The following is a 23,360-nucleotide window of genomic DNA, read 5'->3' as shown; positions in this document are numbered from 1 at the left end:
ACGCGGTGATTTTTCCGCGGTCCGCGTTTGAACTTACGCGGCCGCGTCCACACATTCGCGGTCCGCGCTCATGAGTTGCAGAGAGTTTAGAAATTGCTTCCTCGGCCGCGTCCAGTTTTATGTTATTCGCGTTTGATCTTTTGCGGTCGCGTCCCAAATTACGCTTTCAGTGGAAACCAATGTTCAGAGAGTTGGTAATCTGATCCCAACTCATTCGCGGCCGCGCTCATTTTTACGCGGACCGCGCTGACCTTTCCGCGGCTGCACCCTTTTTTCGCTGTCAGCGGAATCCAATGTTCAGAGAGTTGGTAGTCTAATCCCAACTCTTTCGCATACCGCGCTCATTTTTATGCAGACCGCACTGACCCTTCCGCGGGCGCGCCTCTTTTACGCTGTCAGCGGAGCCCTATTTTGAGAAACACTTTGATCATTTCATCTGTTGTCCTCTGCCAATTCATTGAACCACAATACTAATGATCTTTCACTAAATGTGTGTGTAGATAATGGTGTGATCTCGTAGTGGTCCCGACAAATCCAAAGGAAGGGGAGATTCCTCCCGCGGCCGAGGCAAAGGGAAGCAGATTGCATCCTTAGCACCTTAGAAGACTATTGGCAAAAAGGCACCACCTGTGAGACCTCAGGCTGAATCCTCGGACATTAGTGAATACCTCCCTTCCCGGGAGATTTTCGAGGGAGAATCTGAACAACAACCCGAGGTGCAATCTCAACCTTTCCGTCCCATCGATCAACCCACCTCCGCATCTGAGCCGGATGATAGCTCAGAAGGAGATAATGAGACTTCAGTACCTCCTCCCCCACCTGCTGTAACTCCGGCCTCAATAGCTGCTCCTATTAATATGGATGATGAAAAAGAGATTCTGGATAACGGGAGAGGCGGTGATACACAGGAGGGGGTTGAGTAGATCAAGGAAGCCGGCAGTGTGGCAAGATTGGTTTGTGAGTGAGAAGTCCTACCACAAATTTCAGGAATGGTGGCCACAAAGGATGCTCACCCTTGAGCGTCATTTCATAGAAAGAGAACTTCTCCCTCACAACCCGAATGTGAAGAGACAATTTGATGAAAGAGTAGGATGGAAATTCTTCACTAGCAAGTTGCCGGAAGCAAATGAGTACCTAGTCAAGGAATTTTACGCCAATATTGCCCACATCAAAAAGGGCACCCATGTGACTAAGGTACGAAACAAGAAGATCTGGTTCGGTGGCAAAACTTTGAATACATATGCCTGGTTTGATGATGTAGATGCTGCTCTATACATACAGAAGTTGGCATTAGATGAAGCAGCCCGTCCATGGTTAGCAGAGGTGATAGCCATACCAGGGACAACACTGCCCTGGCTTACACCGGGAGTCTCAATTGCCAGAAACACCCTTAGCTTTAAAGCAAAAGGGTCGTGCACCTTCGTCTGTAGCCGCCTTGATCCGTGCCTGCATGACAGTGACATTCCACTTTCCCGAGCAATCCTCATAACATCCATCATGGCAGGGTACCCGTTAAATGTGGGGAACCTCATGGCCCAAAACATATCCAAGGCAACCAGGAAGGAAGAATGGTATTAACCTTACCCCAATTTCATCATTATATACCTAGAGGACCAGCGGGTTGAGGGGAGACACTTTGACATGAAGGTGAAACCGAAAAGGCCCTTCTCCTAGTACATCATTTAGGGTCCAGACAACCCCAAGTCCAAGGGCAAATCCACCACCTCCATTGGCCAGTCTGAAGAGCCAGGGGTAGTGGCCACTGGGTTCGTGCCTTCCACAGCCGAGAGGTCATCTGCTGCCATGCCACATCCATCCTCCTGGACATCCACTTCTATCCCACCATCAGTGCCTTCTTCATCAGCTTACCCTCAGACTGCACTAAGGGTAATTCAGACTTTGGTCGGCATCAACAACTGGATGCAGGTAGCTACATCAAAGCTATTTGCCTTATCCAGTGCAATAGCAGCTCAGGCAGTTCCAGCATAATTCCAGATGCCTCTATTAGTGGAGGAATCATTGAAGAGTATTCTTGAAAACCAAAAAAAGATTCTGGAGTGTCTGGGTGCACATGAAAAGGTAATCAAGGAGCTGGGTAAACAGGTGAGGAAAGTGAAGAAGGGTCAAGAAGAGTTGAAGAAGGAGGTGGCGAAGCTCACTTCTGCCGACGATATTCCTCTAGATCTTCTTATGGGAGAGTCTGCCCATGCAGCACAGCCAGCTCAGCCAGCACAGGTACCAGAGCAGGAGGCTAACAGAGAGCCGGTGAGGAGAGTGGTGATATCCCAGATGGAGGACTTGGAGATTGAGTTGGAGGACCCCAAGGGAGGTGATGAGTCTGGCCAGCCACAGGACCCCACCAGTGACCCCATGCAGATAAAGGCCTCATAGGGAGTTCTCTTTGCTCTCTATCCCTCCCCTATTCTATTTTTTCTTTTAGCAATTGAGGACAATGCTAATTTTTATTTGGGGGTGGCCTTATTTTGATATGATGATTTTGATGATTGGTCTGTAGTAACTTTGATACTATTTTTCTTTATTCTTTACTTATTGTACTTTCCTTTTCGTACTTTTCACTTTTGGTATGTATATAAAATTACCATTCCATGTATATATTCATCCCCATTTTGTGTATATTCGTTTCAACCCCCTATTGTACATATTCAGTTTACTTTCCGTATTTTACTTTATAACTTCTTTTGTAATTATCCTTAATAGCTTAGCTTCTTATTTCATTTAGTAGTTTCTTTTTGAATTTTTAGCTTCTTTTTTACAATTTTTCGTGATCAATAAGCCGTTGGTTTTATTAATGCCATGGTTCTTTCGAAAGGTGGAATTTGTGTGAACCGGGTAGCTCTTCCCAATGAAGGATGGCGTGACAACCTTCTTAAGGGATTGAGTCTGTTTTTCTTTCTGTTTTGATATATAGTAGTAATGAATAAAAGTGTGTCAAGCAGGCTTCACTTGGTACCAACATATTTACCTTTGACCTCATGGTTAGAAACAGGTTGGTTGAAGAGATTAGCTGTAGTTATGATCTTTAGACTCTTGAGTTGACTAAAACTATCATCAAGTGGTTTTTGTGAGACATCTGTGATCTTCAATCTTAGCTAAGGTTGTTGTGGGCCCTCTATTCTCTTTAACAATCCAGTAGCTCAAGAGGTGAGGTATTGCATTATAAGTCCAAGTCCCGTGCCAACAAGTATAGAACTTGCCCCGAATATTTTTCTAGGCGAAATTCTAAGTGTAGCTCGACTTGAGAAGTGATTATAGGCTCTCCTTGGTTCCATGTGAATTTGAAAACTTCCATAGCCTACCACTATGATGTCCTTAGTCAACCCCTTTGAGCCTAAGCCTTTTTCATTCAATAACCATATTACAAGCCTCCATCCGTTCTATAATGACCCTCTCTTGGCACCCAATCTTTCCTTAGCATTCATGATGAACAATAGTCAAAAACATAAGTTTGGGAGAGATACGAGGAATTTCAAAGTGATGAATGATGCAAAGAACAAAAGGAATTGATGAAAAGGAAAGGCAAAGAAAAGGATATAAAAATGATGTTTGAAAAAAAAAGTATATTAAAATAAAAGTAAAGGTTGAAAGGATTCAAGAAAACAATGTTGAAAGGCTTGGAATGATGAGAAAAGGAGAAAAATGATCATCATAAAGAAGAAAGAGTGACAAAGTGTCTCTCTAGTTCCCCCAAGGAAGAAGAAAATGACCCAAAGAGTCAAGAAAGCATAAGCCGAATTGAGAAAATGAAGTGTTTAAGGAAAGATGATACCATCGTAGTTCATTAGGTCCGACCTTGATCCAAAAAACCTTCATTACATCCCGCTAAAGCCCTCTAGGATTTTAAGTTGAGTGAGCTTATATTAGTGGTGATTTATATGAGGGGCAAGCCTATGGTACTTAGAGCCGGACTTGTGGCATTCTTTTAAGAGTGATGAGCGCACTTCTTTACAATCCCGGTTTTGAGTGTCACATTCTATAAGGTGAGATGAGCTCATAGAGAGTAGAGGAAAAGAAGTCTGGGATCCATAACGACCTACGTGAGAGCGAGGTTCCTTGATGAATTGAGTCAACTCTTGATGCTCTTGTGTCACATTAGACCTATGAAACTCAAAATGTCGTAGCATAATGTTGTTGATTATGCATTTGTGTTGAGGGTAATTGTTAGTTCCAATTGATGTTGATGAAGTCACCTTAGGACAACTGAGATTTTCCTTTCTTTTTCTTACGGAGGTGGGAATTACCTTATTTGCTTGAGGACAAGCAAAAGCTTAAGTTTGGGGGAGTTGACAACTAGGGATTTTAGCCTATTATTTGCTCTCTTTTGCTTAGGTTTTGGGTAAAATAATGCTAAAGGTAGTCCCGAAAAACTAACATAATGTGCTTGCTTGTAGGGTTTGGTCAAAATGAGGCAAAGGAGCCAAAATAAGCTCATGAAGGAGTCAAACTTGCACAAGCCAAAGGATGAAACTGAACTGAGGACCGCGATGGAAAAGCACGGCCGTGTAGGGTCCACCGCTGAGGCGAATAATATTCCGTGGTCGGCGAGATAGAGGTTCAGAGAAGCTACAATATAGAGAAAACACCACCGCTGCCCGCGTCTACATTACTTGGCCGCGAAGTTATCAGATGCGGACGCGGTGGAAATTCCGCTGGGAGAGTGATAAAAGATTCAGAGACTTGGCAAGTGAAACCTAACTGAAGAACGCGGTCCGCGAACATAATACGCGGCCGCGATTGAAGCTAACGCGGACACGAATGTATTTGTGCTATCCGCGAAACCTAGTCCATTCCAAGCCCAGTATTGAAGAAACGCGGACCGCGCTTATTATTATGCGGCCGCGAAAGCTCAAGCGCGGACGCAGTCAGAATTATGCGTCCGCGAATACTCCGCAGGGGTATTTTTGTCCGGAAATTTTAGCTGTGTATAAATAGATTATTTTAACATTTTTAGGTTAAGTTTTGTAGAGCAGAGCACGTGAACGGCTGGTTTTTCCCCTTTAGGGCAATTTTATAATAGATTTACCTTCAAACTTTAGATTTTCATCTTGTACTTTAATATTATGGCTTATATTTCATCTTCACCTTTGATTTCTGTTGTATTCATGAGTAGCTAGACCCCATAGCTAGGGTGGTGACCTAATCCTAGTGTGGGTATTTAATGGGTCTTGAATATTAGGGCTTAATTATTTATGGGTTAGTGATATTTAGCCTAATTCATGCTAAAATTGTAGAATTAGTGGTTGCAAATACTGATTCATGCCTTTATGACTTAGGCTCTTCTTGAGAAAGAGAGACAAAGTCTAGGGAAATTAGGCTAACAAGGAATTGGGGTGAATTCAAGAGATTGATAGCCCCGATTAAAGGGTTAAACCTAGAGATAGTAATACCCGACTTGAGCCAATTTCATTTGGATTGTGAGAACACCCATTTGGGCTTGAGAAAGCCAAATCAGGCAAAGTCACTCACTCTACCGAGAGGTATAGAGTGAGCACTTATGTGTGATGGTTATATCAAGACCCCAATCGTAACAAGCTTGTCTTGAATTCTTGACATCCATTAGATACTCACCTAGGCGGAAGTCACTACCCTAGTGCCTTTTAACACTTGAAAATGTTCACCAAAAATATTGTACTTAGCTTACACTTGGCATACAATAGTATAAAAATTAGAATAGAATCAATCACAACAATGTTTGGAAGTGCAATTAGAAATAACACGCACATCTAGATTAGTTAGATACCTGACTCCAAACCAAATTAACTCCCTGCGAAAATTGATCCCGACCTCATCGGGTAAAATTACATCGACCACTCTTTGCTACTATATAGTGGTGTAGGTTTGGCCACGATCAATTACCGACTACGAGAATACACCAGTATATTAGCAATAAACATAATGATGAAGGAGTCCAGATAATTCTAAAACACGCTATCATCAAGTTCATGAAAGGTACTTGGGCATTGGTCAGCCCAAAAGATATCACCAAGAACTTATAATGCCCGTAATGGGTCCTGAAATTTGTCTAAGGAATATCTAAAGCCCTGATCTTCAATTGATGTTACCCTGAAATCAAGTCAATCTTCAAGAATACCCGAACACCCTGAAGCTGACCAAATAAATCATTAATACATGACAGTGGATACTTGTTCTTGATAGTAACCTTGTTCGGTCACTTATAGTCAATACACATCCTCATAGAGCCGTCTTTCTTCTTCACAAATAGCACTAGTGTACTTCAAGGTGAAACACTCGATTAGATGAAGTTGTTCCTTTAATTCCTTCAACTCAGTTGGAGCCACGTGATATAGTAGAATAGATATGGGTTGAGTGCCCAGTAACAATTCAATACCAAAATTAATATCTCTATCGGGTGGCTCGCCGGATAGGTCTACAAGGAAAATATATGAAAACCCTATTGCCACGGGGACTAAATCAACTGTGGGTGCATCGGTACTCACACCTCTAACAAAAGCTAGGCACGCAAAGCACCCTTTCTCAACCATCTGTTGCGCCTTCAGAAAAGACACCACTCTACTAGGAACATGACCCACGGAACCTCTCAACTCCAATCTCGGCAACCCCGGCATAGCCAACATTATGGTCTTAGCATGGCAATCAAGAATAGGATGATATGGAAATAACCAATCCAGCCAAAGATCACATCAAAATCCACCATATTAATGAGTAGAAGATCAACCCTGGTCTCACAGCCCTAATAATGACCAAATAAGAATGATAGACACGGTCCACCACAATAGGATCCCTAACATGTGTAGACATAAAAATGTAAGTATCCAGGGAATCAAGAGACATATTCAAATATGAAGAAAAATAGGATGACACATACTAATAAGTATAACCCGAATCAAATAAAATGGATGCATCTCTACGACAGGCCGGAACAATATATGTAATGACTGCATTTGATGTGACTGCCTCAATCATACCAGGGAAAGCATAACAACGAGCTTGGCCTCCCCCTCTAGGACGACCTCTACCCGCTTGTCCCCTACCTCTAGTTGGCTGAGCATGTGCAGTGGAAACTAGAGCGGTGATCATGTCTTGTGTACCCTACTGAGGTACCCCCATCCAGAGTCTGGGACAATCTCTCACCAAGTGCCTAGTATCCCCACACTCAAAATAACCTCTTTGCCGACATGGCTGTTGGGGTTGAGTCTGCCCGACACGACTGGAGTAACCACTGTATGAACCTCGTGCAGAAGGTGCATTGAAGAATGGTTTCCCGGTATGAGTGCTCTGAAATCCATGGCTAGCTGGAGCATCTTGTGAGACCTAAAGTGCAAACTGAACTAGTTGACTGACAAAACCTGTACCATGGCGGGTCTTGGCCGCAGAATGGAACCGGTAAATCCTTCAGAACCATGAGGCTTCTTAGCCTCCATATCCTCACTCTCCAAATAATGAATACACTCCAACCTCCTAGCAATCTCCAAAACCTGCTTAAATGGGGTCTCAATCTCCGACTTCCATGCCATCCCAAATTTGAGGCGGTAGGCGAGTCCCTCAATAAATCTATGGACTCTGTCTCTTTATCTGTGGAAACCAAGGAAGGTGCATGATGAGATAACTCTGTAAAGCTCATAGCATACTCGGACACAGTCAAACTCCCCTGGCGCAACTCGTCGAACTCACTATGCAAATCGCCCATGCGGATATGTGGAATAAACTCCTTAAGAAAAGATCAGAGAACAAGGACCATGTAAGTGGTGTTGCGCCAGCTGGCCTACTCGCCTCATAAGTCTGCCAGCATCTGTATGCCGACCCCGTAAACTGAAAGAAGTAAGGTCAACCCTGCTTGACTCCACCAAACCTATAGTACACAGAATGCAGTGACACTGATCCAAGAAACCATGTGCATCCTCATAAGCCCCTCCACTGAACTGGGGAGTACGGAACTTATGAAACCTCTAATAAATGCCTATGCCCCTCGAACAAAACAACTGACCCTACCTCAAGCTGAACTGCAACTACTAGTTGCACAGACACAACGCTCAGTGTCTGATAAGCATGAGCTAGCCGCTCTGGTGGACGGACGGCGAGAGTCTGAGATCATCCCCTAGCATATAAAGTAGTTAGTGCAACTGGAATCAACCATTCCTGGGCCAAACTCCCAAACATACTAATAAAGTACGCCAAGGTTTCCTGGAGCCACGGTATAGCAGTAGGCTACTCAATTGCTCGCCCAACATGCTCACGCTCCTTATCCTCAACTGGATACACTGGATGCTCCACATTTGTTGCTCTAGCAAGTGCCCTAGATGTAGCACGTGCTCCTCCTCGGCCTCTAACTCAGCCCCAGCCTCTCGCGGCTCTAGCAAGGGGCGCTGGAGCTGATTTGGTAGCACAATTCCTCACCATATGTGAGACAATAAAAGAGTAAAGGTTCAAACTTTGGGATAAGCAAATCTGCACGATAAGAAATGAAAGAAAGTGAAGTTTCCTAAAAGTTCGGTAGCCTCTCCAAGATAAGCACAGACGTCTCTATACTATTCCGCAAGACTCTATTAAACTTTCTCATGACTCTCTGAAATTATGAACCTAGGGCTCGAATACCAACTTGTCATGACCCAAACTCCCACCACAGAGGTCATGATGGCACATAGTCTCTATGTCTAGGTAAGCTTATCACATAATGATGTCAATCAAAATATAACAACTTCAAATTAACGAAAACTATGAAATACGATAATACTGCCAAATGTGGATACGATAATCAACTTTTCAAAATTCGGTAGTATTGAGTCATAAGATCTAAATCGAATACATATCAAGTCTCAAAGAGTAAAATACAATTTGAAATACATAAACAATATAAATAAAGTAAATAGGGTGACTCTGAGGCCTGCGAAAGGAACAACATGGATACCTTGAAGTCGTCAATAGGCACAAGCACGCCTTTCTAGCGACCAGCCCGATCAGAAGTACCTAGATCTGCAAAATTATATGCAAAAGTGTACTATGTGTACACAACAGTCGGTACCCAGTAAGTATCAAGACTAACCTTAGTGAAATAGTGATGAGGTTCAAGTCATGTGATACTCGCTAGTCAAATAACTTGAGTTATATACCAAAAGAAAGCTAATAACACAATATATAATGGAGAGAAATTCAACAACCTCTACCGAACATGTGATAACAACTCAAACAAGTAAAAGTTCAACTTGACAACAAGTCATCAAATAGAGACACAAACATATAGCATCTTATGCCCACAATTCTGTCACAATAACAATAGTCACAAGTATCGCTCCGCCCTTAAAATAACAATATCCTTCCTTGTCACTCCCGCCTGACAAAATAACAATATCCCGCCTTGTCACTCCTGTTTAACAATATCCCGCATTATCGCTTCCGTCTAACAAAATAACAATATCCCTCCTTGTCGCTCCCGTTTAACAAAATAACAATATCCCTCCTTGTCGCCCTTATTTAATTATACTCCCATCACCACAATAACAACATCAATCACAATCGCACGATAGAAACCTCGTGACAACACCAAATAATCCGCCCAACACATCCTCATATTCCATAATCACAATAATACAACATGCCCATAGTTGTCATCAATACATAAACTCACAAATGTACCACACAATGCATAATAATAGGGAATGCGGATGGATGTTCAGCATATAGACATGAATACAGCTAACTCAATTTAGCAACAACTCCACAAATGCCGAACTTGGGCTAATTTAGGAAAAGATAATCCTAAAACATGATCTCTAGCATGAAAAAATAACTCAAGTAGCCATTAAAGACGAACACATGTATCACAGAGATCTCACAATCAAAACTATGTGATAAAAGCAACCTCGGGTCAAGTCTGGTCATTTTATACATTGCACCCGCATATGTACTCGACACCTCACATATGCATTGCATCAATTTTATCACAATCAAGTAATTAAATTCAAATCCTAGGGGTTATTCTCCCACACAAAGTTAAACAAGATACTTACCTCAAATAGCTCCAATTCAACCCTCAAAAAAGGCTTTCCATAGAAATAACCTCCACGCTGCTCATATCTAGCAAAAAAATGACTCGATAACACCAAACAATGCAAAAGGAATCAATTTAAATTAATAAAGTTACAATCTTTACCCAATTCCCAAAAAATCAACAAGTCAACCCCGGGCCCACCCGGTCAAAACCCGAGTCAAATGGTAGATTCCGACTACCCATAACCCTATGAGTCCAAATATGTGATTAGATTTCAACACTGAGTCCAATCGACTCTCAAATCTCCAAAATTCATCTTAAGAAAAGTTTTGGCAAAAATCCCAATTTTCACTCATATATTCATCAATTAAATACTAAATCAAAGATTAAATCAAGGAAAAATAATCAAATTCGAGTAAAAAATACTTACCCAATCCAAGTGGGTAAAAATCGCCTCAAACCAAGCTCCCAATCTCAAAATATAAAATAATGAGTCTAATTCCCGAAATTCCATCCAAAACGCTAGCTGCAGATGTTGCATTTGCAAATAGGGGTTCGCAAATATGACCATCGCAATTGTGACCGCTGGCTCGCAAATGCAAACTAGGCCTGCCCCAGAAGATGTTGAAAATGTGACCCTAGGAGTCCCAACCAGCTAACATCGCAAATGCGACCATATGTTCGCAATTACTTTCGCAATTGCGAACAGCCCATGAGCCCAGCCAAGGTCGCAATTGCGAAACCAGCTTTGCAATTGCGAAGCATGACCTCAGCATCACACCTCGCAAATGCGAGTGATTGATCGCAAATGTGTTCATTGCAAATGCGAGCAGACCTTCACAATTACGAGGTCTGCAACACCAGCAATTAGAGAATTTCCCAAACCAACCCGAAATCAATCTAAAACTCATTCGAGCCTCGGGCTCCACACCAAATAACCACACAAGTCTACAAACCTCATACAAACTCGCTTGTGAGCTCAAAATACCAAAATAACATCTGGAACCACGAATCAAATGCCAAAGTGCATAAAAAATCACAATGAAACTCAAGAACTTCTAAAATCACAACCAAACGTATGATTCCCATCAAACCAACTCGGAATGAGACCAATCTTTGCACACAAGTTCTAAATGATAAAACAGGCCTATTTCAAGTCCCGAAACAAAAATTCGAACCCGATAGCCACAAACTCAACTCTTGGTCAAACTTAAGAAATTTCTAAACCTTTAAATTGCCAACTTTCGGCAAATAGAGTCAAATCAACCTAGGGACTTCCAAATCCAAATTCGGGAATACGCCCAAGTTCAAGATCACCATACGAACCTATCGGAACTAACAAAATACTAATCCGAGACCATTTATGTCACGACCTAAACTCCAATCAGTCGAGATGAAACCTAACCCAACCCGCTAGATAAGCCAAGTAACATTCAATGCAACTCATATGAGAATAGTCAAGAGTAAATGAGAAAAATAACTAAATATCAATACAAACTCCCATGGGTTGGTAGTACAAATCATGAACTTTAAGACTTAGAATTTACAAAGCTAGTTCGAATTTAAATACATCATCTGTTTGAAATATACATAAATAGATTTGAAAAATCTAAAGCTTCCAAGGACAAGTGGAAGCTATAACCGGAATGCAGGTACATCTTCAATGCCAGCTCCCGCCATGCCCAGCAGCATCAGCTCCAACATCTGCACGCAAGGTGCAGAAGTGTAGTATGAGTACAACGGACCCAATGTACTCAATAAGTAATAAACCTAACCTCAAGTTGAAAGCAGTGACGACCTCGAAAGAAGGTCAGTATCTAACATCAATAGCCAATAAGAGTTCATAACAGTATAGTGAAGAAAGTAACAGTATAAGTAACAGTATATAACTCAGGAGATGTAATGCTCAGCTCATTTACAGTTACGGAAAAGTAGACATGATTTTCAAGTGTAACAGTCCAAGTCTAAATATTACCATTGAAATCAATTAAACATGAGTTTATCAAAAGAATTGTGTTTTTCCCAATCTACAACATCATATAAGACTTTCCATTTACCAGTTAGCATGAGGAAAATGTATCTCTATGCCTACATGTCAAATATACATGTCAAGTAATCATATATCATATCATTGTCTAGCATGAGGAAGTTAAATCTCTATGCGTACATGTCAAGTAATCAGATGTTATGTCATTGTCTAGAATGGGGAAGGTACATCTTTATGCCTACATGCCAGATATACATGTCAAGAGCTCGGTTTAATAGTGAACTCATTAACTACACACAATCTTAGCACACTCCAGGTGCCTGGCTCAAATGCCCAAACAATATCACTGAGGATCTATAAAAATTAATCACACTTAGCATTGTACGGGTGCCTAGCGTAACTGTCCATCTTCGAGCACGTGTATATAACATTATGCCTATGCCCATTGCTGGCATTTGAGACTCCGGAGGGGCGGATCCTATCCAAGCACTAATCATTATCACATAGCACAAATAGTGGGCCATGGTGCACGCGTAGCCTCAAATCAATACAACTTAGCCCAATGTGGGGCCTGGCATACGCATCACCTCAATATCAATATAACCGTTGCAGCGTGCAACCCGATCCAAATATTCATATCAATACGACTTTATGGCCTACATCATTCAACCATCTACTCAAGTCTCAATATGCCGACATCTCACAGAAACACAATCCAATTATATAATGCAAAATAACACAATATGTCTCAAATACAGTTCGAACCCGTGTCACGTACACGGACACCAATAACATATGAGATAACATAGCAAAAGTGCACAAAGACCGGGATATAACATGCAGATGTAACTATCATGATTGTACAGTATGACTATGGCTAAGGAAAATAGCTCAACATGGCAAGAATAGCCCTATCATGTCTCAAACAATTGAACAGGTAGCCTACGCATGATTACTAGCATGAATAATATCCTATGTAGTCACATAAATGGAGAAAACATGATATCAAAGAAACATGATAGTAAAATAAGGCATATAATAGCCTAAGAACTACCTGTACCATGAATACCTTGGTGCATGCACCTGCACCTGTCACCTAGCACGTGAGTCACTCCCAACCCATCTCAAATATCATAGTTCTCAAGGATATTTACCCTAAATCTAAGTGTAGATATGTTACTTACCTCGAACAAGCCAAATCAAATACCGAGCAAGCCAAACAATACTCTAGAAACGCCATCCTATGCGAATCGACCTTTGAACGGCTCGAAACTAGCCAAAAGCAACTCAAATTCATCAATAATGCCAAAGGAAATAAACCCAAACGATAAAGGTCGAATCTTTAATCAATTACTCAAAGTCAACCAAAATGTCAACCCCGGGCCCGCACCTCGGAACCCAACAAAACTCATAAATTCCTATAACTCATTCAATTACGAGTCCAACCATACTAATTTTACTCAATCCTACTATGAATCGATGTTCAAAACTCAACAATTCACTTCAAGAAAGTTTAGACAAAGACCTCCCAATTTCTTCTCTTCAAACACTTAATTAGGTGTAATAATCCATGGAAAAATAAAATATATAATCAAAACAAAGATAGAATTACTTACCCTCAAATTTTGGGTGTTTATCTCCTCCAAAATCACCTTACTTGTGCTCCAAGAACTAAAAAAGTAAAGAAAATGAACTCAAAATCCCGAAATTTAATGTTTTAATGCTCTGCTAGTGGTCTTCTTTCACGATCGCGATGAACAAAATCCATTAACCCTTCCCAACTCTTTTCAGATAGCCTATAGTATAATAGAAATAACTTGTAAAAAATTCCAAATGAAAAATGATTTATTTTTCTAAAAACTAGACACAAAGAAATACAACTTTCCTTTTTGGATAACCTCAAAATTCCTTATTGATTGCAAGATATAAACTACCGAAGTCAGCTCAGTGACAGCAGAAATTTCTTCTTCGCGAACGTGAAGCTTCCTTCGCGAAGGCGATTCACAGGTCCAATTTTCTATTTTACTCTTCGCGATTGCGGCCTTGAGCTCCGCGATCGCGATGTACACCCCTGTAGCTAAAAATCAACAGTTAAAAAGAGCCTTAAAATGATCTGAAACCACTCCGAAACTCATCCAAGCCCCTCGGGACCCCATTCGAACATACCAACAGGTCGTAAAACATAACACGGACCTACTCGAGGCCTCAAATCACAGATAATAGCATTAAAACCACGAATCGTTGATCAAGATCAATCTCTTAAGTTCATCAACTTCGAACCAAGTGTCCAATTCAAGCCTATCCAATCCGGTATGAACCCAAATTTTGTACACAAATTTCAAATGACATAATGAACATATTTCAACTTCCGAAACAACAATCCAAACCTGATAATATCAAAGTCAACTCCCGGTCAAATATATGAACTTTCCAAACCTTTAAATTGCCAACTTTCGCCAACTAGTGCCGAAATCGTCTAGAAACATTCAAATGCAAATTCGGGCATACGCTCAAGTCCAAAATTACCATCCAGACCTAACGGAACCATCAATACTCCGATCCGAGGTCAAATACACAAAAGTCAAAGTTGGTCAACTCTTCCAACTTAAAGCTTCCTAGTTAAGAGTCCTTCCAAATCAATCCGGAATCACTTGAAAATCAAAACCAACAATACGTGCAAGTCATAATACACCATATTAAGCTACTCATGACCTTAAAATCACCGAACCGAATGCAAATACTCAAAATAATCGGTCGGGTCATTACAGTTTACACAAAAGTCAAACCTTAGTCAACTCTTCCAACTTAAGCTTCCAAAAATGAAACTAGGCGTTCCAAGTCAATCCAAAACATCCCCAAACTCGGACCAACCATCTCTGCAAGTCATAAAACAACAATCACACCTACACGAAGCATCAAAGGGCGAAACGGGACTCAAACCCAAAATGACCGACTGGATCGTTACATGTGGAAACAGATTCCTAGGTAACCAATGTGATTCACCTACAACCAAAAACTGCTCCATTTATAAGTTTGTTAAATGATTGCAAGTTTCTCCTTCGGGCAATGGGTACTCCATCTACGTAACGCTGCTTTACGAAGTGCCGAATCTCTAGCAAAAATTGGAAAAGCAAGAGCAGAAATTGGCGTTAACCTGGAACCCTCCTACTGAAATAATTCACCTTCATTTGCTTGGGAACTAATTCAAGTAGATTAGTCCCTTCTTATAATGATACTACTTAACTTTCCTAGCTTTACTGCTTTCAACAAAATATCGCATCTGTTTAGGGGGAAAAAAATGACACTTCAAAACTAAATATACACTTTCTAATCTCATTTTAAGTCATTCTTTGAAGTAAGTATGTCACGAATGAACCATCTTTCACTTGTATTTTACTAGCTTGCTTTAGTATTCTATTTGAATATCTTTTCCCATTTTTATTATACTTTGAGTTTGTGTTCATATGAAATTCATGGATTATTAATTGCTTGCTACATGTATTAAGATCTATCAAATATTTAAGTTTTTAAGGACTTTATTCTTGTTGAAACTGAAAAGGATGCTTGCTAATTTGTGAAATTAAAGTTATGGAATTATAAAATTGGCACAAATTTTAAGTTGAATTATTGACTTATAAATGAAGACTTCTATGAGACAATTTCTTTCTTAATTGAGTTAATTCTACACTATCCATATTCATGACCATTATTACGAACTTACACTTTTATTTTATAATTTAAACATAAATTTTATTAAATTTATAAATAGAGCACATGTGCATCACGCGTAACCTGAGACAAGTTCTAATATATTAGAACCTAAAAGTATTTAGATATTTTATCATCATATAAAATCTAATATCTAGAATATTCAGGAGTATCTGACTTCAACAAATTAACTTTTATTTTATGTGGCATTTCAGAAAAATAACAAAGAAGAGTCAGCTCCATTTCAGTACTTCCAATTTGCAAACCTACCGCCCACCAGAGAAGGAAAAAAATGTAATGAAACTGGAAAGAAAGAAATGGACTTGGACATTTCCTATAAAGATTGATTATGGAATCTTGACAAAAATAAAGTTGGAAACTTGTTTGGTTCCACAAGAAAGTGGAAGACTGGGCAAATGTTCGAGACTCTCCATCCAAGTTGAACTGCTTGTTCGCCAGTTACTCTTACGCCAATCATACGTTGGAAAGGTGGGAAAATCCTGATTCAAAGCTTTCGTGGCACACAACTTGTCTCTTACAAGCAGCCAAAGGAGAAGAAGTGGGACAACTTTAATTTGAAGTCTCAAATGTTATCTTAAATTTTAATTATGTCCCGACCCGGAATTTCCAACCTCGAGATCGTGATGGCGCCTAATATCTACTTGTTAGGTAAGCCAACGTTATTAAATTAATTAATCAGTTTTAACAATTATTACGGGGTGATGATAATTAACGATTAACAAATTCAGAAATGGACACAGTATTAATATAAATAACACGGTGCTAAACTACTCCTAGAAATTTAGAGTCACAAGTACATGAGCAACTAGAATACTACAAATACGGTCTGAAATAAAGTACAACTGCTTGAAAATAAATAAAAAGTAAAAATGGATAAAGAAAGGGACTCCAGGGTTGCGGACGTCATGCGGCTACACCTCAAGTTTCCAAAAGCAGTTGAATCCGAGCAGACTCGCTACGCGCCGCTGGGACTAACACCGATATCTACATAAGAAGTGCAGAAGTGTAGCATGAGTACAACTGACTCCATGTACTCTGTAAGTGCCGAGCCTAACCTCGACGAAGTAGTGACAAGACTATGACAAAGCACTTACAATAAACATGTACGAGACATTATTAACTGAAATAGGAATAGAATATAAACAATAAACTCAAGTAACCGGACCCGTAGATCAACTACCATAGAGCCCTAGAATAACACTTTTGCTCATTTTTTCTCAAAACAACGGTACTACAGTCAAACACAATAAAATAAGTCTTCTCCGTTGCGGCGTGCAACCCGATCCACAATAAATATAAATGTCAATTCTTCTCCGTTGTGGCGCGCAACCCGATCTCACCATATCATCATCTGTTCATATCATATTCCGTCCTTATCTTATTATATCATATGAGTTCAATACTGTTGCGACGTGCAACCTGATCCCATCAATTACAATAATTACCGTTGCAGCGTGCAACCCGATCCCAAACAATATGAATTGAACGAACAAACTACAACCAACTACGGCGTATCACAAAATAAAGCGCAATAAGGAAATAATAAAGCAAGGAAAGTCGCAAAGCGGATAAAACAGTTATATTATAGCACACAAATCAAATAGCAAGTAATGACAGTTAATAAATAAAGACACGAATCAATTAACATTAAGGCATGTAACGGATAAAGGCGTGAATTCAACAAGTAATTGAAATTAACAATTAAGGCATGTAACAATTAATAACATAAATTAAATAAGGCAAGAATAATTGAAACCAATAAATAAATATCACACCCCGCATGCTTAACCCACGACTACGCATATACACTCGTCACCTTGCATTATACGCCGCCATCCCCACACATAAATCAAGTAGAAATTAAACCAATCAAGTCCTAAATTCCTCAAGTCAAAGTTAGGCACAACACTTACCTCTTTCCGCAATCAAATCAACACTCAACCACGACCTTTCGTTTAGAGTTAGCCTCCAAAACCGATCAAATCTAGCCAAATATAATTCAAATAATTCAAAATAAGCTATAGAAACTACACACGAGTGAAAAAGATTCGATCTTTGATGAATTTGAAAAAGTCAACAAAAGTAGACCTTGGGCTCACTTTGCCAAAACCCGAGATTCGGACCAAAACTCGATTACCCATTCACCCTCGAGCCCAGTAATATGATTTGTTTTGAAATACGACCTCGATTTGAGGTCTAAATCTCAATTTTACAAAATTTCCAATTTTTACCCAAAATCCCTAATTTCTACCATGAAAATCCTAGATTAAAGGTTAAAATAAATGGGTGATTATGGAAATATAATAAAATAGGTTACAATTCACTAACCAATGAAGTAGTGATGAATAATCTCCTCAAAATCGCCTCTAGGCCGAGCTCTAGCTTCAAAAATGGTGAAAAATAATTCAATCCCGACTTTCAGGTCTTTTAATACCTGGGCGTGAGGTGTTCTTCGCGTTCGCAATGCACTGGCCAATTGGCCTTCGCGTTCGCAAAGGCTTAAGTCTCACCTGCCTTTTCATTCGGGAACCAAGGTCCGCGTTCACGGAGAGTAACCATTTGCCCTCCCCAGCTCTCCCCAATGAATCGCGTCCGCGAGTGGCTTGTCGCATTCGCGAAGGGTAAGCGCCCATTCGCTTCCCGTTCCAGACCAGGCCCTCGCGTTCGCAATGAACAATCCATCCACAACCCCAAACTTTCCCTCCGCGATCGCAAGATAAGCTTCCCGATCGCAAAGCACAACACACCAGAAACAGTTGTTGCACAAGTTCAAAATGATCCGAAACATATCTGAAACTCACCCGAGTCCCTCGGCACCGAACCAAACAAGCACACAAGTGTAATAACATCATATGAACTCGCTCGCGCGATCAAAATACCAAAATAATATCTAGAACCATAAATCGGACATCAAAACGCATGAAATTCAAAAGAAAACTCAAGAACCTCTAAACCACAACCAAGTATGTGAATCTTATCAAACCAACTCCGAATTGCACCAAATTTTGCAGAAAAATTTCAAATAGCAAAATGGACCTATACCAAGTCCCAAAATCAAAATCTGTACCCGATAACCATAAAGTCAACCTACGGTCAAACCTAGAAAATTTTCAAACATTCAAATTGCTAACTTTCGGCAAAACAAGTCAAATCAATCTAGGGACTTCCGCTTTTAATTACGGGCATACACCCAAGTCCAAAATTACGATACAGACCTATCGGAATCGTCAAAATATCGATTCGGAATCGTCAAAATACCGATTCGGAATCGTTCACCCAAAATATTGACCGTAGTCTACTCAAGTTATTTTTAAAGTCAATAATCATATTTTCTTCAAATTTTTACGTAAAAACTTTTCGGAAAAAGACACGGGCTGCACACACAAATCAAAAAACATCAAATGAAGCTAATAGAGGTCTCGAAACACGAAAATAAGGGCTAGTACTCAAAACGACCTATCGGGTTGTCACACATAGTGAGATAGTTTAGTGTATTATTTATTTTATCGTATTTCTTTATTATGTATTTCTTTTATGTTTCTGGCATAATTTAGTTTCAAACCCTGACAACTCTACTGTTTTGTGGATGCTTTTAAATGCTGGTAGAACTTCAATTCTGCCTATATAAGTAAAATGAAAATGTTAGGAATTAAAAAATTTGTAGATGTGAAAATGTGTTACTGAAAATTAAGAGATGTCACATAAAGGGTGAAGAAAAAGTTGTTGATGGGTGAAGTGTCTCGCTCTAGTGGGGAAACTTCCCCACTGGGTTTGTTGACTTTAGCATAAAACATTCTCTTTCAGCAACCAAGGTAACATTGTTTTCTTTTTTTCTTTTTATAGCAATTCTTCTCAGCCGTGTGCAGCAAAACAACCATGGAAAGCAAAAATAAATATTTTCTTCTTTTCCTCAAACTTGTATTGTTCTCGTGCTTTTCTTTCGAAGCTAAGACAAACACTACGAACCAAAAATTGTCCCTTGGGGATACGCTTGATGCAGAGAAATCCATTACTATTGGCGTAACTATGGTCTCTTCCGGTGGAATATTTGAGATGGGCTTCTTCACACTTGATAATCTATCAAATTATTACATCGGTATATGGTATAAACAAATAACCCCACAAACCATAGTTTGGGTAGCAAATAGGGAGACTCCTCTTTCGTTTTTAGATATGGAATCCGCAGAGCTCAAAATTATGCAGGATAACTTGGTGCTTCTCAACGGGAATGAACTCTCAATTTGGACGACAAATATTAACTCCAGCACGAAGAAACCTGTGGTTGCGATTCTTCGTGATGATGGGAATTTGATTTTGAACCATGGGTCCAATTCACTGTGGCAAAGTTTTGATCATCCAAGCCACACATTTTTGCCTGGTTCTAAAATTGGCTACAACAGAAAAACTAAAACACAGCAAGCTCTTACTTCTTGGACCAACTCTGAAGATCCTAGGCCAGGGCTCTTTTCCCTTGAGATGGAGTCTAACGGTGAATCCATTGTTAGGTGGAACAAGACTGTAGAATATTGGTCAAGCGGACCTTGGAATGGACACAGCTGGGGCACAGTACCTCTGAAATCAAATCCCATGTACAATTTCACGTTTATAAATAACACGAATGAGGTATATTTTTCATATTATATTTTTAATCCTTCGGTTATGTCAAGATTCATAATAGATGTCACGGGGGAAATTAAGCAGCTGACGTGGTTGAATAGTACCAAGCAGTGGAATATGTTTTTCGCTCAACCAGTACAATCATGTGATGTTTACGGTTATTGCGGTGCATATGGTGCATGCAATGACAGCTCAAGTATTCCCTTGTGTGATTGTTTGCCTGGTTTCACTCCTAGATCAAAGAAAGATTGGGATTTGAATAGTTTCTCTTTTGGTTGTGAGAGAAAAACAAGTTTGAATTGTGGTAATGCTAGTGCATCTATTTTGGAGGAAGACAAGTACTGGATGCATTCTCATATGAGAATACCAATTGATAATAATATTTTAACCGTTGGTAGTGCACCAGAATGTGAATCCACTTGTTTGAATAATTGCTCTTGTACTGCTTATGCTTTTGAGGACAACAAATGTCTGACTTGGGATGGAGACCTCTTCAACTTGCAACAACTCTCCGAAAATGATGCAAGTGGAATTACAATTTATGTAAAACTAGCTGCTTCTGAATTTTCAGCTCCCAAAGGTATTCACAGATTATATATTCATCCTCTTGAGATTTACTTATTTTATTCTATATGACAATCTTTCCAAAGTCATTTTTTCTATATTTGAAAAAACTATTAACATTAAAATCCCAAATTTATCATCAATGACATGCTCATATTGTCATCGAAATGTAATAATATATTTTACATCACAAATTCTATGGGTACTTTGGTAAGTGTCAAGTCTTCCCTTATTTTACATCCCATTTCCGTTCATTCATTACCACACAATTGAGTGGAATAGATAGAGTACTATTTGGTTATTCTATATGTTACTTATTTAGTTAGTATTTATTTAAAGCGATCATATTTCTGTTATTGCTACAGCAATTGCATACAAAACACATAAATCAAGAAGGCTAAAAGTTGCTATTCCTACTACAATTGCCACTACTATTTTCCTATGCAGCCTTATCTGCCTATTCTATAAAACAAGGAGAGCAAGAAGTAGAGGTAAATGCATGCAAATTCTCTTCTTGATGAATTATAACTTCATTTTACTAGCCCTTATAAAATTATATATGTTACCTTTATTCTTTTTATCAAGGAAATCCACATCTACGCAGCTGGTTGAACACTGAAAAGGGAGAAAATGACTTAATAGATGAAGAGGATGAGAAAGGCATCGAAGTTCCATTTTTTAGTTTGGAAAGCATTCTAGCGGCAACAGATAATTTCTCAGAAGAAAATAAGTTAGGACGCGGTGGTTTTGGCCTTGTTTATAAGGTTCCCGCAAAGTATCATTTTTTCTTAGTTAAACCTTGTATTTACGAGCTATGTATATTTAATAAAGTAACATAATTTACTGAAAATATGTTCAGGGAAAATTTCAGGGAGGACGAGAAATTGCAATCAAAAGGTTATCAGCCCAGTCTAGTCAAGGTATTAATGAATTCAAGAATGAAGTAATATTAATTGCAAGACTACAACATCGAAATCTCGTTAGACTTATGGGTTACTGCGTCCAAGGAAATGAAAAGATCTTGCTCTATGAATATATGCCAAATAAAAGCTTAGACACATTCATATTTGGTTAGTACTCTTCGCATAAGATTAATTTTCAATATTTCTAAATGTAAGATAAACTACTATTTTTTTGTTATTGATTTTTACAATTTTGTTGTATGATAACCACACAAGATGAAAGAAATCATGCGTTAATAGATTGGAAGAAGCGATTTGATATCATCTCGGGTATTGCTCGAGGACTTCTTTATTTGCACCACGATTCAAGGTTGAGAGTCATTCATAGAGATTTAAAAACAAGTAACATATTACTTGATAAAGAGATGAACCCCAAGATTTCAGATTTTGGCTTAGCAAGGATTGTCCAAGGGAATATTACGGAAGCAAATACAAATAAAGTTGTTGGAACATAGTAAGCTCAATTTCTAGATGCAATTCTTGTTTTAGTACTTGATTCAAGTCGTCACTTCTCAAATTTTGCATTATATATATATTAATCACTTTTGCATTGTACAGTGGTTACATGTCTCCAGAATATGCATTAGATGGATTGTTCTCAATCAAGTCAGATGTTTTTAGTTTTGGTGTAATTATGCTTGAGATCATCTGTGGCAAGAGAAATACAGGATTTTATCAGCGGGAAGAAGCGTTAAACCTCCTAGGTTATGTGAGTGAAAATATCCTAAACTCTAGTCCTGTTTTTTTCTTTTTTTCTTTTTTATAGATATTTATTTTGGTGACTGTATAATCTCTTATCCTAACTCTGAAGTTATATTTCAGGCATGGAGATTGTGGAATGAAGGAAATGCTATGAGCTTAGTTGACGATTCCTTACTTGAATCATGCAATGAAGAAGATGCATTAAAATGCATTAATATTGCGCTCTTGTGTGTACAAGAAGATGCCAATATTCGTCCAAGCATGTCAGACGTAATTATAATGCTTGGTAGTGAAAGCATTTCCATTCTAAAACCTAATAAACCTGCTTTTACGGTAAGAACACGTGCTTATAGCACAACAACTTTGCCCTCAAGTGAGTCATACATCAACTCCTACAATGAGTTAACAGTTACCCTAGAAGATGGCCGGTAACTTTGATTTTAAAAGTTGATTGAATTTATCCTAACTACTAGAGGGAGGACGCATGTGATCTACATTGGCTCAAACATATTAGGTATTTAATTTTAATTGAGATGGTGATGGTAAACATGTATTGAAATCAAAATAGATTACCATAATCGTAAGAGCATTTTATAGTATATACAACATAGTATATTATGGCTCTTTTTTTTTTACAGTATGTGCTAAAAGCCTTAAAGAAACAACCAATCTAGAGCTCATTTACTGCATCTTTTTCAACTTGCTCCTTGATTATCTGCATTCCATTGAAATTTATAGTTGTTCAAAGTATTTGGTATTTAGTTGCCTTGTCTTGTAGAATGGTATTGCATATCATGCTCAATTCAATGAAGAC

General features: G+C 39.2%; 1 protein-coding gene across 1 annotated transcript; it reads left to right on the top strand.

Moving 5' to 3' along the window:
• The first annotated feature begins 19,443 nt into the window (after positions 1–19,443).
• Positions 19,444–23,152, top strand: LOC104105854 (G-type lectin S-receptor-like serine/threonine-protein kinase At4g27290). Its single transcript, XM_009614262.4, has 7 exons — positions 19,444–20,898; positions 21,248–21,373; positions 21,468–21,646; positions 21,742–21,952; positions 22,061–22,298; positions 22,403–22,553; positions 22,667–23,152. The coding sequence occupies exons 1-7, from the start codon at positions 19,578–19,580 to the stop codon at positions 22,976–22,978; spliced, it is 2,538 nt and encodes an 845-aa protein (XP_009612557.1). The 5' UTR covers positions 19,444–19,577; the 3' UTR covers positions 22,979–23,152.
• Positions 23,153–23,360: the final 208 nt, after the last annotated feature.

Source organism: Nicotiana tomentosiformis, chromosome 8, assembly GCF_000390325.3.
Source record: "Nicotiana tomentosiformis chromosome 8, ASM39032v3, whole genome shotgun sequence".
Lineage (NCBI taxonomy): Eukaryota > Viridiplantae > Streptophyta > Magnoliopsida > Solanales > Solanaceae > Nicotiana > Nicotiana tomentosiformis.
The sequence above is the reverse complement of the archived record's forward strand: the minus strand, read 5'-3'. Positions and strand labels throughout refer to the sequence as shown.

Bases quoted from the DNA above. Each gene is read 5' to 3' on its own strand.
- LOC104105854 (XM_009614262.4), top strand. From the start codon at position 19,578: ATGGAAAGCAAAAATAAATATTTTCTTCTTTTCCTCAAACTTGTATTG. The intron at 21,647-21,741 runs GTTCCCGCAAAG...AAATATGTTCAG, and splicing joins GTTTTGGCCTTGTTTATAAG to GGAAAATTTCAGGGAGGACG. The intron at 22,554-22,666 runs GTGAGTGAAAAT...GTTATATTTCAG, and splicing joins CGTTAAACCTCCTAGGTTAT to GCATGGAGATTGTGGAATGA.